This window comes from Triticum aestivum, chromosome 4B, assembly GCF_018294505.1.
Source record: "Triticum aestivum cultivar Chinese Spring chromosome 4B, IWGSC CS RefSeq v2.1, whole genome shotgun sequence".
Taxonomy (NCBI): Eukaryota; Viridiplantae; Streptophyta; class Magnoliopsida; order Poales; family Poaceae; genus Triticum; species Triticum aestivum.
Window position 1 is genome coordinate 412232620 of NC_057804.1, and position 17737 is coordinate 412250356.

Sequence of the window (17737 nt, forward strand, 5' to 3'; positions counted from 1 at the left end):
AGAGAGAGAGAGAGAGAGAGAGAGAGAGAGAGGAAGCCATCTAGCTACTAACTAAGGACCCGTAGGTCTACAATGAACTACTCACGCATCATCGGAGAGGCACCAATGGACATGATGAACCCCTTTGTGATCGTGTCTAGATTGGATCTGGTGTTTCTGGAACTTGCGGCAGTTGGAATTGATTTTCATCGACTGCCCTACGATTTCTGGAATATTGGGGTATTTATAGAGCAAAGAGGCGGTGTAGGAGGCCACTGAGGTGGGCATAACCCACCTGGGCGTGTTTGGGCCCCCAAGCGTGCCCTGGTGGGTTGTGCCCCCCTCGGGGCACACCTCTGGTACTTCTTCGGCCCATCTTGTGTCTTCTGGTCCAGAAAAAATCCACAAAAAGTTTCACTGTGTTTGGACTCCGTTTGGTATTGATTTCCTGCGATGTAAAAAACAAGAAAACAACAACTAGCATTGGGACTATGTCAATAGGTTAGTACCAAAAAATGATATAAAATTATTGTAAAACATCCAAGAATGATAATATAACAACATGGAACAATAAAAAATTATAGATACGTTGGAGATGTATCAGAGAGTGACGGTGTCCTGGACTAGGGGGTCCTAGCCCGGCTGGTCTGATACATGGACCGGACCACCAACCCATTAAGGAGGAAGGACTTCGGAGGCCTTCAGTTTGTCTAGGCGAAGACTTGGCATGTACTTCAAGTATATAAAATTAGATTCATCATGGAATCCTTAAATGGAAACTGACCATGCGTAACCCTAGACACCCCTGGTGCCTATATAAACCAGAGGGTTTAGTCCGCAGAGGATCCATACATACATTCATCATCATACCCCTAGGGTTTAAACCACAACTCACGATCTCGTGGTAGATCAACTCTGTACCTTGATACTCTCATAATATAAGCAAGAGAAGGACATAGGGTTTTACCTCCGTAGAGAGGCCCCGGTCCTGGTTTTGACACTGACAAAGAGGATGTTCATGGTGATAGAAGCTACCTCCCTCCTTCAAACCACGCCGAAATTCATGTGACGGTTGAAAGTGGAGGTAAAGAGGTGATAGTAATACCTCCCTTCCTTCTCTAATCACTTTATAGGGGAATAACGAAGACCACCCATTGGCCCCATCCAAGGGGATACCCTTAATCATTGTTTATGTAACATGCGTGGGGAGGAATGGTAGTGGCGTGTGTGGTACGAGAGACTACACGTAACACCATATATTGTACTAGGCTCCGTCCATGAAGAGAAACCTTAAGAGTGGCTTAAGTATACAAATCTAGGACTATGTCTATCCATATGTTACGTAGATCGTACTAGTAGTAAGGACTCTAAACCCCCTGAGAACTCTCGATTACCCAAGCGTCGCCATTTATTTTATTCTAGTTTTATTTATCATTTTAACTTTGGTTAGTAGTTTCGATAAAAAACACCCATTCTTATTATTCTGTTTGCAACCGATAGAATAGGCTATTTCCATAATACGGTCCAGGTGTGAATGTAGCTGCATCCGCGACAATGTAGTTGCGAGGTTGGTAGTTGTTTGTGCATGTTCCATGTGGGATTGACAAACTGTACTTATCATGAATTGCAATAGTCATGTGCACTTGTAGGTCATCAGCCCCGCAACTCCTAGACGGCTTGTGTAGGTGCCTACACACCCTAGGCACTCCCGGTGCCCCCTCTATCCTGGAGGCTAATATACCCCCTGACCTTCATCACATTTATCGATTTTTTTCGCCCCCACCACTTCGCTTTGAAGGCAATCTTCGTTTTCGGCTCTGATACCCCCTGAACATAAAAGACAATTCATCTTCATCAACGTTGTTCCTCGTCTCTCGGAGATGAGTTGTGAGTAGGCTGGACTATGGGTTCATGTCATTAGCTAAGATGCAATCTCTCGCCTTTGTAGATCAATACAATAGTCATTCAAGTTTTTGTGCATGATTATGGTTAATCAGATGTAAACCCTTATTGTGATGTTGATCATGTGATGAATTGCCTTTTATGTTCAGATCACATGAATGACCTATGCTATTTTTTTATGTTCAGATCATATGGATGACCTATGTTTGATTTATGTATGCATAGTTTCTCCTGTTATTTGTCTACTCTTTGCTAGTTTAGATGGGTAATTAGTGGTGGGAAAAGGAGTGCATTAGCTGGGTTTAATCTTCGAGGTAAACTATTGTAATGAAAAAAGTGGCAAAGTCTTGCATTGCATTATAACCATTAAGGATATGCATCTAATAAAATCATGCAAACAATAGCATGGCATCATGTGTAAAGAAATTATTTGTGTTTACACTTAATGCTTGATAGGTGCAAAAAGTGTATTGGCCTTGAAGCCGATTATTACCTATAGTAGTCTAGCATGAGCATGAGATATTTCATTTAAAAAAAATCACATTACTATGTTACTTGCCACATTTTTATGTATTCGAGAGTTACACTTGATGAACCTATAAACTTGGTCCACTTTTTAGCATAAGAATTAACTTCCAACAACTTGTATACTCATTTTTATTTCCAGATATCTTTTTTAAATATAAAATATTATCTGCTGCCACATTAACTTTTTAATTATCTTGTCATCGAACTACTAGCAAGACTAGTAAAGTTGACACCCTTGTTGGTATCGTTGGGGCACAAATTTTATTTGTGTTGTAGAACTTATCATTGGTGTGAAAATCTTGTATCTCTATGGATTGATATCTTGGTTTCTCACTATGAAACAATTAGCGCTTGCTACAAACTCTTACACCAAGAGGTCAACTGGTTGTTACGTTACCCGCGGAAAAAAAACTGGTTGTTACACTATACACATAGCAACAAGCAAGACAAGCTATCATTGGACTCGTGAAGAACTTCACGGATTGATTACCTTAGTTTTTCAGTTGAGCGAATCTTCTACTTGTTAGTGGCCAATAGATCTGGGAGTCATGGGTTTGCAACATCTCATACCATAATAGGTCGTGGAGTTGGTGAAGCATTGCTCAAATTATGTTGTAATAAATAGGTACACAAATCTTAATTTACATACAAATACAAATAATTCTCCAACAAAAGGAAGCAGAAAATGCGACGAGCAGCAAAATCCTTCATCCCTTATCATTAGCATCTCACAATTTTATTTGCCAAGCTACACCAAAACACTCTCCTTCGTCCTAAAATAATTGCCTCAACTTTATATTAACTCTAGTATAAAGTTATACTATGGTTGGGACATTTATCTTACAACGGAGGGAGTACTACTGAAGATTCCGTGACGGGTGTACAGTCTGCTGTGATGTCTCACGCCTGCTTCCCCCTGACCTTGTTGAGATGCACAAAGTCAAAGGCCACCACGACGGTCCTGTCCATCCTCTTGACGACGAACCTCTCCACCAGCACCGACCGGCCGGCCACCTTCTCGGCCTCCTCCTCCTCGTCGACCCACCCGCCCCTGTACTCCTCCCACCGCATCCTCTCCCACACGCTCGCGCACACCCCCACACTCTGCCCGGCCACGGCTCTGAACCACACGTACCCGTCACCGTGCCGCGAGGCGCCGCTGGACACCTCCTGCCTCGCCTCCAGGCTGCCGCCGATGAACACCTTCCTGCTGTAGAGCTTAGAGCCGCTGTGGGTGTCGTGGACCGGCTCCCAGCGCTGCTCGAGCGCCACCTCGTAGAAGGCGGCACGGTCCATCTGCTCGGACGGGGACATGCCATCTTCTTTGATGAGATAGAACGGGCAGTACCATTTTCCGACAGCCGTCGACACCGCCGTCGCCGCGGGGAAGGCGTCGAGGAGGCTCGCGTCGGCGAGCTGGCGCGACCGGAGCGCCACGTTGAGGCCCGGCGCGTCGCCGAGGTCGAGGTGGTTCTTGGTGGGCTTGGAGGCGTACACGCGCCAATACTTCTTGCGGTAGAGGTAGTTGGGGAAGCCGTCGGCGGCGACGGCCTTGGCCGTGAACCTGCCGCGGCGGCGCTGGACGATCTCGATCTTCTGGTAGAGGTCGGCCGGATCGAACGGCTGCGGCTTGACGTCGTTGATGCAGCGGCAGAAGCAGCACGGGGTCATGTCCTCCTCGCGGGAGCAGGCCCGGACGAGCCCCTTGCGCTTGCCCGAGGCGACGACGGCGTAGTAGCGGTTGGAGGCGACGGGCTGGTCGGGGACGGGCACGAAGACGACGGAGTCGGTGTAGGTGGTGCTGCTCTGCCCGTGGTGCTCCGTGTAGCGGAGCGTGAGCACGCGGTTCTGCGGGAACGGGAGGTCGCGCACGCGCGTCCCGCCGCACTGCCCCCAGCAGCACGTCTCGTCGTCGTCCCCGTCGTCGTCGCCCTTGACGACGAGGTAGCCCGAGTTCCGGCCGTCGGGCGGCGGCCAGGAAGCCGCCTCCGGGTGGCTCATGAAGAGAGAGAGCGGCTTGGTCGCGTACATGGCTCCTTGATTTTCTGCTTCTTGTGTGTGTCCTTCAAGTTTACTTTTGCATATATACATACAGTACGGGTACGGCACTGAAACTATATGAAAATATGTTTGTGACCTGATCTTATCGTGTGATTAGTAAAAGGGAGTTAGACAAGAAAGTCGGGACGACCGTGAGTTGTTCACTGGACCAAGGAAACGCGTCGTTTGACGCGATTAGTTGCCGCTAGCGCACGTAGTACCTCGTCTGTTGGACGTATTGCAACATTCATAGTTTCACGAGAAATTGCCTCTGTTTGACCACTGGAATCTCCGAGGAGTTTCTTGTTTTGCCGGGAACAAGGTACGGCTTAGGGCATCTCCAGCCGCGCCCCCAACAGGCCCTCCCGAGGCGATTTTATCGCGCCGGCGCCAAAAAAAGGCCCCAGTCGCGTTTCCAGAAGCCCGTTTTTCGTCGGCTCGGGTCAAAACTGGTGCCGGCGGACCCAGGCCGAACCCGGCGCTCTGGGGGCGCTTGGGGAGCCGGCACAAGCGAAAAAGGCGCGTGGGCCCGCCCTGGAGGCGGCCCGAGGGCCTTTTCCCGCCGTTTCTTGACGCTTTTCCCTCGCATCTCTCCCGCTCGCTCGCCTTCCTCCCGCCATTCTCTCCCTTTCTCCCGCCAAACCCCCTCCCGCTCGCCGCGAAGAAGTACGCCATGCCGCCGAAGAAGTACGCCATGCCGCGCGCGGCGGCAACCGCGACTGGTGCCGTGGCCCAGCCGAAGCAGAGGAAGCCGAGGGCGCCGCCATCGAAGCCATCGGGCCTGTCGAACGCCGAGTGGATGGTGGAAGTTCAGCGGCGCGAAGCAGTCACCGCCGACAGGCGGAACAGGTCCATAGCCAAGAAGGCCCGCGACAACGCGGCGCGCGCGGCGGCGTCTTCCTCATCGGTCGACCAGGCGGGGATGAATCCACCCGTCGTCAGCCACGCCCAGTACGCGCCCTGGGGACAGCAAGGTGCCGGATCTTCATGGGGTTCATCGTCGCCCGGCTACGCCGACGGCGACGCGCACGGTGGGTTCAACCCAAACGTGACCTTCCCTCATGGTCACCCCGCTACGCGCACGCCCACGTCCACAAGTGCATTGACAAGTGCGAGAAGTGGACGGAAGTCCGACGTGCCCTCGACAAGGCCAAGGAGACATACAAACCGGACGCGACGACTCCGGGCGCGTCAGAGGGGCGGCCGGACGGCCACAAATTGGCAAAGAAGGGGAAAAGCGCCGACGCGGCAACCGCGCGAGTGCAGGAGTCCATCGAGTATTGCCTCGCCGACGCCAGGCCCGGGCCGTCCTACGCGAAGAGAAGACCGAGGCGCGGTGGTCGTCGCTAATGAAGAACAACGCCATCAAGCTCGACCTGCTCCGGACGAACGTCGCCGCGAAGAAGAGGAACACCGACATGGCTTTTCTGATGGGCGGGGCGGACATGCTCCAGAGCAACAACGAGAAGCTCAAGGCGTGGTACCTGGTGCAGCGCGGCCTCATCCTGAACGAGCTGCCGACGGCAACGCCGACGACGCCCATGACTACACGGACGCCAAGCCCGAACGACGCCTCTACATCGCCGCCCAGCAGTGCCGAAGCCGCGCCGACGCAGCCCAGCACCGAAGCAGCTCCGACACCGACGAGCCCGCGCACGCCGACTCTGCCAACGCCTGGAGCCAACCCCGCCGAGTGAATCGTTGAGCACGCGAACTTGCGGCGACGACGCTCTGTTTTTTGTAACGCCAGACTACGTCCGATCTTCGGATTTGCGGCGTCTTTTGAGAGCAGAAACGACCAAGTTTAAATTTTCCGCATCCCGGGGCCGACGCGTGGGGGCGTGACTGGGAGCTAGGTCGCCCCCAGGGGCCGAACTAGCGCCGGCACGCCCCCAGGCCGCTCTATTTAGGCGCCCTGGGGGGCCGAACGGCTGGAGATGCCCTTAACCTGCTCCGCCACCATCACCACTCTTTGTAGGAACATGCATATACATGTCCATAATCCAATCCCATGTGGATATGAGCTGGTACTCGTTGACTTTTATTTCCTGAAATTTCGATAAAAGAGATTGTGGCAAGATCACACATTACAGTGATGACTATGTGAACAAATAAACAGAAAATATACACCGCAAAAAAAAACAGAAAATACAGCGAGCACATGACGTAAAAATAGAAAAATGGACTGGAAAACACACAATGCCAAACAGGAGTTTTGGGAAGGAGGTGTTCTGATTTGGGCATCGCCGTCCACAAGAGATGATACAAAACGAAAACAAAAACATTGCACCAGCCGGGAATCGAACCCGGGTCTGTACCGTGGCAGGGTACTATTCTACCACTAGACCACTGGTGCTTGGATGAGAGAAATGCTCAACAAATTTATACTACATCTTATTCCAGACCTTTACACCCAGCCGGGCGTCCCCGATAAAATATACTGCACGCAGAGTTCTGCACAACATATGGTGACGGGAACAAAAGAAGCAGGAATGGTAACAGAACCAAAATCTCATTTCACTTTATCAATAATCTGACACAAAGAAGGCCATACAGTATGCTCAATGATCCTGAAAAACTAGGGCAAAATTATTCTGGTATTTGCTTTCCCGACCACGGGCTGGAAAAATGATACATATAACTCAGCCAAAAAGAAAAGAAATACAACGTACAGACAGATCATCGTTAGACAAATTTCGATGCACGGCGCATCATCCAAATGGATCCTCTGCTGCACACAACTGTATCTTAGGCGCTGCCTCTTTCATCAGCCGAGGACACGCCACAGCGAGGAAGCACTTGGCTTCCAGAAAAACACTATCACTTCCAAGAAATGCTCCAACTATTTTCTCCTTTTCTCATTAAATCTTTCAAAGAACGACTTCGAGGCTTCGTATGTGGACCAGCAGATGGCAGCTGCTGGTGCGTGGAACAGCATTCTCGGCTTCCATCCCCTCATGAGCCCAACGTATCCATCACGCTTTATAATCGTTCTAAACACGTCTCCTATAGAGCTACTAGCAAAGCGTTCACAGCCGCATACACCCTGACCACAGACAAAAAGAGAACACAGTTATTACATTGAAAGTAAAAAACAGGTGGATGATATTCATGTAAAAACAAAAATGAACAAGTTATCCAGAGTTGAAAATGTGCGAGGACAATAGAAAGATGATAACATGCACAACTTATGGAACCATGATATAAGCAACTGTTAGCTAGACCACACATAAGAAGGGATAGCTACAGCCTACAGGTAACAACACTAACTGGCAAATATAGTTAAGAAAGTATATGCGACTTGATCTTTAATCCATGTTATTGTATGATTGTACCAAATGGCCTACACTATACAAGTCGATAACTAAACAACACATGCAACACACACACACCAGATTTTCATGGTAGCCAATTACTCTATAGGTTTTAGGGAATATTTCAAGGTGGCCATAACTTGCATCTTCCCTTATCGTCTATTGTGTGTGTTTCTCTCTGTTGTGTGTTGGCTGACAGAATCCATGTAGAACGCCGAGGTTCACATTTAGTAACAAAGGGACCCATAGATGGACACACAGAAAGGAAATATACAAGCCCTTCTGCCTAAAGACCAAGAGATTGCTGACAATCTCCATGTTGTGTATGTAGCACATAAGAAAAACATGTTTTTCAATTAACTGAGCTAGGGATAGTCACGACTCATCATATAAGATTAATAAAGATAAAAGTTCAATGAGCTGAACTACCAGTGATGGATCGATAATGACAACGGATCAACAAGCCACATAAGTACGCGTAAGACAATTGGTGTGTCATGTCAAACAGAAGTACTATAAATGATAGCAAGGAGCTGAGGATATTGAGATGTTATTAGCACTAATGTTCCAAGTTACAACTACAGTGTCATTAATGTGATAAACAATCATTTGTAACTTCTCATCAACATTTCCATCAAAACCTTGTAAGGTCGGCTGTTGACTGTTGATGTCATTTCAACCAGGGTAAGGAGGCCTAAAACTTGCACCTTGAGTCTTATAGTAATTTGTTTTGATTCTTCCTAGCAGAAAGCGCCACGACACAATTAATGTTCCATAGGTGAAAAGGTTGCAGCTTCAGAAAAGGCCCAAGTTTAGCATATCTATATCTCACTGGTCAGTAAGACAGTAAGCACTTAGCGCAACCAAAAAGATGCCCCTTGTATCACTAGCTCTTCAACATTAATGGTACAGAGCACCCTATAAGGACAGTGATCAGCAATAAGTCACTAACAGATCACAGGGCCACTGGAAAATAAAAAAATTAACTGTAAAAAGTCATTCCAAGAATCTTGGAGGTGAACAGAAACACCAGCACAAGCATAAAATTTCTCCATTTGCTGAGCAAGCCGCACAAATCGACTCAGACCAGCTCCAATGATATTCTACTATGTGTCATTAAAGGTGACGGCCAAACCAAATGTGCAAGATCCTCACCTGGCACTGCAGCTGCGTCTTGACAACGTCGAGCGGTGTGGTCAACGCGGCTGCTAGAGCACCGGCGGCAGCACCCGCAGTGGCGTGCACGGCAAGGGACTCCTCGTCAGCTGCCATGTCCCCGAGCACACGCTTGGCCGCCTCGTAGGTGGAGAAGTGGACGGCGGTGTATGGCGCGTTCATGAGCACCGTGGTCCGGTACGACACGAAGAGGGCCCTTAGGCCCTCGTCGCGGAACACGGTGCGGACGCAGTGCGCGACGCCGGTGTAGGGGCTGCTCGTGAGCTGCAGCCGCTGCTTGACGGTGTCCATGGGGGTGAAGACCGCATCGCTGGCGATGGTGGCGAGCACCCCCGAGGAGGCGTGGGCCGCGGGGTTGTTGGGGCCGAAACGGTCCGAGAGGCGCGACTTGGCGAACTCGTAGACGGAGAAGTAGACGGCGTGGGCGGGGCCGGCCCCGAGGGCCATGGCGGGGAGGCCGCGGTAGAGCGCGAGCGCGCCGCCCTCCCCGGCGACGGCGGCCCGCAGCGCGGCCCCCAGCGAGAGGGTGGGGCGGCAGGGCGGCGAGGCGGCCTGCATGTGCGTCTTGAGGGTGTCGACCGGGAACATGGCCGTGTGCTCGACGACGCCGGCGACGGAGCCGGCGAGCATGTACTGCCAGAAGCGCAGGCCGTCGTGGGTCGCGGCGGCGGCCGGCCCCGCGACGCCGAGGGCCGGTTTGGGCGGGTCCTGGGCCGGCCCCTCGGCGGCGGCGGCGGGGAGGAGCCTGTCGGGTGTGCGGTAGTCGGCGGCCATGGCGAGGGGCGCCGCTAGGGTTAGGGTTTTGAGCGGGAACGGGGTGGGGGATGGGGAGGGGGCGAGGGTGGAGGAATAATGAAGGGGAGGAGGCGAGATTTGGAGGAGATGTCGCCATTTAGACGGAGGGGAGGGGGAGGGGGAGGAGGCGTTGGTGGCGCCCCGGTGGTCAAGTCCATCTCCACGCATCCTCTTGGGCCTCCTCTCTCGCCTCCTGTCGCGGTTTCTTCCCCAAGTTTCTCTCTTTTCTCTGCTCGTCTCTCTCTCTTTCAGGTTTCCAAGAGGCAAATTCTGTCTTTTTTGCCTCCTTTCTTTCTTGTGTCGTCGTCAATGAACTTCCTTAATTCCCTGGTTAATAATTATTCGTTCTATGAGCAAGGAGAGTTGCCTTTTATGTCCAGGGGAGGGATATTCTAGAGATCAATCTCTGATCTACAGTAATAGGAATTGTACACGTTACGTGGTTGTTTATAACCCCGATTTGCCATGTTCTCTAGTGGAAGTTGAATTGTCCGGCTGTCACTGAATCTGTGACCTAACTGTCCGAGCTCTCCAAATTAAGTTCGGATTGTGCTTGGAAGGAAAAGAGTTTGGGCCTAGGAAGACAAGTCCAACACGAGGATCCGCAGGTCAAAGAGCGCAAATTGAGGCGGTCTATGTGCCAGGTGGCTGAAATTTTGTTAATGGATCGAACTTGAGAAGGGCGGACCAAGTTTTGCAGGGGCCGTATAAATCTGTTGCTCCGGGATCGTTTCATCTTATACTAGAAAATAGTACAAATAAGAGTGACGCGGTGGCCACGGTAGCAAATTTTTCATAAAAGAATATGAGCAACTTGCTTGGATACTGATACGATCCCACACACAACCCAGATCCACTTTTGTTTTATTTATTAGTATTTGCTGGCTCGAAAGAGGAGATACAGTTGTCGGTAGTTCACGCAATAGTCATTCTCCCCAAACAAGAGCAGATGAAAAAACTGCAAGCTTACTACTCGATGATGAAATAGCAAAATAACGAAGAAGCAGTCATCAGCAAATATTCAGAACAATGTCAGCTCCTATACTTACAGAACACAGGAAGCATATACTTTCCGATTCGAGCCCATGACTCTTCTGCCATCCTGATAATTCGTGCAGTCTACAGCATCATGAACAGAATATTCGGCAGCACAAACTATTGTCATCAAAAGCTTCTATAGGCTTCATGATCCAAACATCAACACATATCAATATCTTTGTGGCAGTACATAAATTCAGATCAACAACATCGCAGATCGCATTACATCCGTGCTTTAGAAAATGAAGCCTCCAATGCCCACAAGGCCTCAAGTCCGCAGAATCTGATTTGCCAAGGACAAAAGCAGCACAGAACAGACAAGGGAACGCCAAGTGACCATGGAAATTCCATGAATCCGTAAAAGGGGGATCTGTTAAAAAATTGTAGCCAAACCACTAGTCATCTGCAACAGAGCCCAGGAGCAGCACGTGGCTACTGCAGCTCAGAAACTATCCTGTGGCAGGTTCATATTCTGAAAATGACAAATGCATAAAGCATCATGTTGTCTACAGTACTCACAAACTAACTGTGATGCATCAGAATCCTACAAGTTCCTTTAAACAGGACAATCATATGATGCAGATCATAGGATCAACTGCATTCTTTGGCCTGTGTGATCAGACAACATCAATCACAACTGTTGTTACACGCCAGCCGACTTCACACAGTTTCATATGGATGTACAGCGTTGAAAAAAATCAGGATATACAGCTGATCACATTTGATCTGGGTATTACTTGCATGGTGACATATAGAATTTTTTTAGTAATCACATCCGAATTTCAGTTAAATTTATCGCAGGAAGAACAATTTGAAGAAAATACCAATTTTGGAAAAAGAATCCTAAATACAAGGGCCACAAAAACTGAATGAGAGGAAAGCCAGCATAATCATATTATGGTCATAAACACTTGGCATTGAACCAAATCTGAATATTCCGCATTTCCATGTGAATAAATAGCCGAGCATCACTATTGTACATATATGAAAGTCCCCCACCCCCCCTGCCCGGAAGAGAAAAAGTGAGCACTGCAGGTAGTGTAAGGACCTACTGGGCTTAATTATGATCACTGGGTCACTTATCTCCATTACTAGCTCATTCAGATACTCCACCACTAAATACAAGGACAAAGAAACATGATTCATTGATGATACCTGGCATATGGGCAGAGATCAAAGGTTTTGCTTTCACCCCAATCCACATATGCTTGTTCACTGTATTTTTTTGAAAAGGAGGAATACCCCCGGCCTCTGAATGCTTGTTCACTGTGTGACTGTCAATACTTGTATTGGATTTTTCTACTTCTCAGTGGTTTATAGTGGTGTATGGTCCTCTAGTATCTCTGCTCTGACTTCTTGGGTTTCTTCTTGAACGAACAAACATGCTCTGGACAGATAACATACCATAAGATTACATTTGCTGCTATCATCCTATCACAGTGACCGTTAAAAAAGAACATCCTATCACAGTGGCCATTAAAAAAACATCCTATCACAGTAATAACTCTGAAGCTTTTCAATGGGGGAGATTATGTAAACTGTATAAACACCATTTCCCCTTTCAGAGAAAGCAAGATTGTGGCTTATACTGGGAATGACAGATAATTAAAGAATTTAAAATAATGCAGACGTATGTCAGATACAGAGTACTTGTTAGCGATGAAACTTGTTTCCATGCATCAGTAACTGCACATTATCCTCACCTTGAAATGATCTAAACTATGTATCATTAATTCTGGTTTGTCTGGAGATAAACAGCAGTACAGATCAAAAGAACACATACACATCACCATGTTCTATTAGAATACACATTTATTTGACTTTACCTTAATTCTCTGTGGCAAACTGATCCAAAATTCCAGGTTCGGAATGGCCTACAATACATCAAATAAGACAGGAATGTGGTTTAAGAGCATTAAAATGGTTAATAAATTGCAATATATGACAATAATCTGTAATTTTTTATGTTTCACGTAGAGAAACAGTTCACATATCATCGCAAAGTTATCTTTTGATGCTATGGTGTAATTGCAACTATGGTGTAATTTCACAGGACACACTATGAGTCAGTTATCTTTTGATATGGATTTGATGCAGTCTCTTTATACATATTTTTATGACATCAACTTTCTTAGTTTATTTTACTGTGGTAACTATTTCTTATGTAATTCTTCAGAGATCCAGAAAAATAAGGGAAATGTATTGCTCCTAACCGCAGGACTAACTTTTAGAATCTCATTTTTCTCGGCAAACCATTCAAAAATTACACTTGTAAGTAGTTTCACAAAACTACAATTATTTTTTCGTCTAAGGATGTCAATGGAAGTGGCAGGTGTGACCACCTGTCAGCATCATAACTTGAAATGCCCATTACGAAGTTGCATCGTCCCTGTATACAATTGTGTGGTTTCTTGACAGTGATAGAAAGAAGTGTGATTCTGTGAATATGTTTATTCAAATTTTAGTTCTTTGAAATATCAAGGAAAATTGTACTGTATTTTTTCCTCCACCAAAAGCTAAAATGATTGAAACTGAGATTACCATACGAAACCATATTTTCAGTACTGCAAAGTATCTTTCGAATATCTGAAATTAAGCTACTCCCTAAAAGACCAACCTAAACTTTTGGTCTCCCAACCTGATTTTGCATTACCCATTTGAAATTATTTTGGTCTCTCAAGTCTCGACATTTGGCTCAGGTACAATTTAAGATATATTTTGGTATCTCGACTCTGGGACTGGTTCCGACTCAATTTTCTTTGTCTAGACTTTGTTACGCTTTTATTTAATAATGTGGCTCAATGCATCGACTGATGCAGAGGCCGGGGGTCATCCTCCTTTTCCAAAAAAAAAAGACAAGCAGAGCTTCAACAAAGCTGAGAAACCGAAAATACCCTCAAAAGGTTCAGAGTTTAAACTACATGACAACAACTGAGCAGAGTTTAGCATGACATGGATGTGGTATTTATTCCATAAAACTAAGACCAACAACTTTGTGCAAGACTAGCTTTACCTCTACAGAATGAATGCCGAGGAAATAATATCTATAGATTGCACCAATCAGAATGTACCCTCCAAGAAGGCACAAAATTCTGCAAAACAGTTAAATATTAGTCAAGCCAGACCTCAATATGCAGTGAGAAACTTTGCTGGCAGTGGGCGATCATGAGGATTGTTGATCAATAGTCTGGCAACTATGTGAAGTTTAGTAACTAAATGCAACTCAACATAACATACGTTATGAACGAAGTGCCTAACCATCCCCAGCCATTTCCAGCATCAGACACTGATCTTGCACACCCAGAAGGGTGTCTAAGTATCGTAACCTGTGAGGTAAAAAATTATTAATGCCTTGCAAGAAATCTGATATATTCCCAACAAAAAGAAAAAAAGAAAAAGAAATCTGCTATATTCCCAACAAAAAGAAAAAAAGAAAAAGAAATCTGCTATATCAGAAGTATTGCGACGGAAAAATAGCGCACTCACGTAATCACAACTTCCAGATTGGGTAAATTTATCCGGTAGCTGCAAAAGAGAAGGGGGGGAGAAAACAGCACAAAATAAGAATGCAACAGTGACAGAGGAAAGAACAAAAGAAAAAGGACAGACCCAGTGCATAGAAGCTCCCACACAAGGTGGGGTCTGGGGAGGGATTATAGGAACCTAGTCTTACCCCTGCAAAGTGCAATGCAGAGAGGCTGGTTCGAACCCAGGACCTCTTGGCACAAGTGGGGAGGACTTCACCACTGCGCCAGGCCTGCCCTCTAAAGAACAAAAGAAAGTTTAACTGAAAAAAAATGTACTCACTTGGGCTACAGCTGAATCACAAAAGATGAAAACAGAAATAGAACACTTTGATGAAAACATCTTGACAATGACACCCTTTTGTGGATTACCATCATCTGCTTTCCCCTCAGCAAAAACAAACAACTAGGTAAGCTTCACATAGCAAGGATATTTGGGTACGATGTATACATGATTCTTACCTATTAGAGATATATGGGATCCAGATGCCCTTCCAATGGTTGTACAAACATCATACCCTGCAGAAAGAAAAATGTCGACTCCAAGCACTAAGTCACTAATACCAGTAGCCAGAAAGAAAATACTGCAATTTAATTTTAAACAAAAATAATTAACATCATTAGAAAATGCAGTGGGAAGTGGGAACTACTTAATGGTTACAACTTACGGATTTTTAAGGAAGCGTATTATCACCAGAAAATGCATACTGGAAAGTACTTAATTGACCGACCACTCCACCAGTGCCATTTTTTATGCACTTTGTAAGGTACAAGAAGAAAAAGCTGGCGAAAATATATCCAATCAGGAGAACAAACCTACCTCCAATGTTATTTGACGCAAGTCCGCTGCATTGGGTGCCACACCTCAATGGACCACCACAGTCCTAATTTGGTAAAGAAATAGTTAAGGCGGAAAACGAAGCAAAAGAAATATGTCACCGAGATGCAGGCATAGACAAATCCAACATTAGCAAAATATACTATGATGCAGTTGGGCTTCTGCTGATATAAATATAATGGTTTTTGGTTGTCTCTGTTATGTATACAGATCAGCACACTGATGTTACTAGTTCTCAAGACTGTCACAGTAGGTTTTCTTTGGTGACGTACTGGCGATTCAAACCATTATCGCTACTCCTACCACTGCTACTGATCGAACACCTTGTTTCTGTTTCTTTTTTTGTAATAGAAAATAAGAAAACCCGGTTTGAAAAACAAAAAAGTAACATTATGATAGGATGATTAGAAATTTCAGGATGACCTGATCATTTCTGCACTAGTACATGTGATTTGCCAAAAGAATAGAAATGGGGGCTATACTCTTAGGAAGTGTTTCTTGTGTTTCTTATATTTGTAAAATAAGTGAGATACTCAAGAAAAGCTGAGCCGCTGAGGTATAAGCAACATAAGACAAGATGAAAGAACAATAAACAGATGCACTAGCCTGCAGCATTGAAGTAAATAGCATAAACAGACAAGCTAACCTATAAAAGGAAGGTTTCCAATTAAATTATGGGATTATTCATCAGTAGAGTACCTCACAGTGAAGACAGGCAGGTGGGTCAAAGTTGAATATCATCTGATCGCAGAGCTGCAAACAATAACAAAATGGTGAAGCAGGACACAAAAACCTCTAGGTTATATTATACGCGGAGATTTCAAACAATCCTCATTGCAGTTTTTATTCACACCTAGTTGTGGTTGTAGTGTAGATATCTTAAATGTAGCAACTACATATGCAAAAGCAATCACACAAAAGGAGTGTCCTGGCGAAACAAACCTGGAACCAGATGACTGAATCGTTCATGGCCACTTTGTAAAACCTGAAAAACAAGATGCTCATCGTTATGGGACAGAGTGGAACTTAGATAGCGATCAGAAAACGTGACAGTAAACATACAGGCGACTGTAAGCTGCATGCTCCGAAATACCAAGTCCTTCGCGCCAATCGCATAAAGAATATTCAATCAAGGTTTCAACATTCAAGAAGTGAGCCAAGAAGAGCACCAATGCAACAACTTGGTGAGACATCTTGCTCTGCTACCAAGGCAGGTTACATTGAGTACTTACTATATACTAATCGGTCCATCATGTGAAAACCAAGAGGTGCCCAGAACTACAAAATAACTGAACCCCGATCCCCTCCGATGACAGGCAAAGTGGCAACTAGCACTGTAGTAATACTACACTAGTGCTACTGCATACTTCACTTTTCAAGAGACGAAATCACCACTTCACAATTGAGTCAGTTATCTATATCTATATCTATATCTATACCAATATAAAAAGACCCAAAGAGGCAAATCCAATTAATCTCAGCCATCAAATCATGTCAATCCAACGACCTAGATTGCTTCAATGTCGAGCGCTCAACACGTTTAGCGTGTAGTTAATTTCATGCCAAATATAGTGCTAATCACGTAATAACATGCAAATAATATCCTACCTAATATCCGCATGCACTTAATATACTTCCAAATTAACGTGCATTGCACGTACACATTGACTAGTAACAAGTAAAAAAAAGAAACATAACATGAGCATTTCGTCAAACATGAGAAGCGCGTGTCCACTAAGCACGAGGACCTTGAGCGTATCGCACGCATCTCCTATCAATTGGTTCAGGTTGGCTTGATCTCATGACGCGACTTGCAGTCCCGCTCCCAAACTAGCATATCCATATGCCGATCGAAGCGAAGGAGTGGCCAATTTATCAACTATAAGCGGTGCCGACGGGCAGTGCGCAGTTGGTTGGTTAGCAAGTTACCCATCCTCGCTGAGGACGCCGTGGCGGTGGGCCGGCGTCGGCGCCGCGAGGCTGAAGTTGTAGAGCGCGCCACCGCGTTCGACCGAGAGCTCGCAGGAGCCGCCTCCACCTTCCGGCGCGGCGAGGCAGAGCAGGCCGAGGCTCCAGGTAGCCGCGAGGAGCAGCAGAAGCTGCTGCGGTCGCGGCGCAGGCATTTGCACCGGCGATGCCGAGGAGCGGAGAGCGGCCGGGCGAGGAAACGCCGCCGGCTGCCTCGAGTGCTCCACCGTCTCTTGCACGCTCGCGGAGTCTCAGGGCCGTAGTACGTGTCGCCTTCCGTGTGTCTCTCTCTTGGTCCGGGACAGACCGCCGTTGTGGCCTCCGCCTCGGTGCGTCGCGGTCGCGGCCTGCATCACCCACGTGCTGGCCTCGGGTGTGGTGCAGCGGCTGTTCTTCCCGTGCCGTGCTTGGCATCGCGGGCCCGCTCTGTCAGGTCTGATCAATTAGACAGTGACATGCTCGGTCCGTGTAAAAGCAACCGAACGTGTCGAGTTCTTGCTTTTGATTGGTGTGTCACGGTTGTAATCAAGATTTCAGGGCCATTTTCCCGCAGCGTCTCCTCCCCGCCGCTCGCCACTCCGGCGACGGTGTCCACCCTCCCGCCTCCTTCCACTCCGGAAGCGGCGACCACCCCC

The 17737-nt window shown here is 46.9% G+C and overlaps 3 protein-coding genes and 1 non-coding gene across 6 annotated transcripts; all 4 read right to left on the minus strand.

The window, feature by feature from the left end:
• Positions 1-3007: 3007 nt before the first annotated feature.
• LOC123094905 (uncharacterized) lies at positions 3008-4496 on the minus strand. The gene has a single exon (XM_044516775.1). The coding sequence runs from the start codon at positions 4438-4440 to the stop codon at positions 3310-3312; it is 1131 nt and encodes a 376-aa protein (XP_044372710.1). The 5' UTR covers positions 4441-4496; the 3' UTR covers positions 3008-3309.
• Positions 4497-6734: 2238 nt separating this feature from the next.
• Positions 6735-6805, minus strand: TRNAG-GCC (transfer RNA glycine (anticodon GCC)). The gene has a single exon. It is a non-coding gene; the product is annotated as a tRNA-Gly (tRNA).
• Positions 6806-6942: 137 nt separating this feature from the next.
• On the minus strand, positions 6943-10049 carry LOC123092418 (mitoferrin). The gene is made up of 2 exons (XM_044514189.1): positions 8919-10049; positions 6943-7495 (listed from the first exon to the last, which is right to left on the minus strand). Exons 1-2 carry the CDS (start codon positions 9900-9902, stop codon positions 7292-7294), a joined length of 1188 nt encoding a protein of 395 aa, XP_044370124.1. The 5' UTR covers positions 9903-10049; the 3' UTR covers positions 6943-7291.
• Positions 10050-10727: 678 nt separating this feature from the next.
• Positions 10728-17476, minus strand: LOC123092420 (uncharacterized). 3 transcript variants are annotated; one of them, XR_006444586.1, is made up of 12 exons: positions 17064-17474; positions 16077-16119; positions 15834-15887; positions 15117-15180; positions 14759-14815; positions 14580-14674; positions 14259-14297; positions 14010-14098; positions 13786-13864; positions 12599-12646; positions 11928-12159; positions 10728-11244 (listed from the first exon to the last, which is right to left on the minus strand). XR_006444586.1 is itself a non-coding variant. In XM_044514190.1 (11 exons), the coding sequence occupies exons 1-11, from the start codon at positions 17255-17257 to the stop codon at positions 12079-12081; spliced, it is 843 nt and encodes a 280-aa protein (XP_044370125.1). In that variant the 5' UTR covers positions 17258-17474; the 3' UTR covers positions 11643-12078. The 3 variants fall into 3 exon arrangements, 2 of the variants coding, with proteins under 2 accessions (XP_044370125.1, XP_044370126.1); XM_044514190.1 differs by lacking the exon at positions 10728-11244 and having other exon boundaries at positions 11643-12159; XM_044514191.1 differs by lacking the exons at positions 10728-11244; positions 14259-14297 and having other exon boundaries at positions 11643-12159; positions 17064-17476.
• Between the last annotated feature and the right edge of the window lie 261 nt (positions 17477-17737).

What these genes read in the sequence shown, in the direction of transcription:
- LOC123094905 (XM_044516775.1), bottom strand. Translation starts at nt 4,440, where the DNA reads ATGTACGCGACCAAGCCGCTCTCTCTCTTCATGAGCCACCCGGAGGCG.
- LOC123092418 (XM_044514189.1), bottom strand. Translation starts at nt 9,902, where the DNA reads ATGCGTGGAGATGGACTTGACCACCGGGGCGCCACCAACGCCTCCTCC. An exon ending in AGACGCAGCTGCAGTGCCAG is followed by an intron (nt 7,496 to 8,918) that starts GTGAGGATCTTG and finishes GTCTGTGGTCAG; the next exon opens with GGTGTATGCGGCTGTGAACG.
- LOC123092420 (XM_044514190.1), bottom strand. Translation starts at nt 17,257, where the DNA reads ATGCCTGCGCCGCGACCGCAGCAGCTTCTGCTGCTCCTCGCGGCTACC. An exon ending in ATTCAGTCATCTGGTTCCAG is followed by an intron (nt 15,888 to 16,076) that starts GTTTGTTTCGCC and finishes TATTGTTTGCAG; the next exon opens with CTCTGCGATCAGATGATATT. An exon ending in CTGCCTGTCTTCACTGTGAG is followed by an intron (nt 15,181 to 15,833) that starts GTACTCTACTGA and finishes TTACCAAATTAG; the next exon opens with GACTGTGGTGGTCCATTGAG.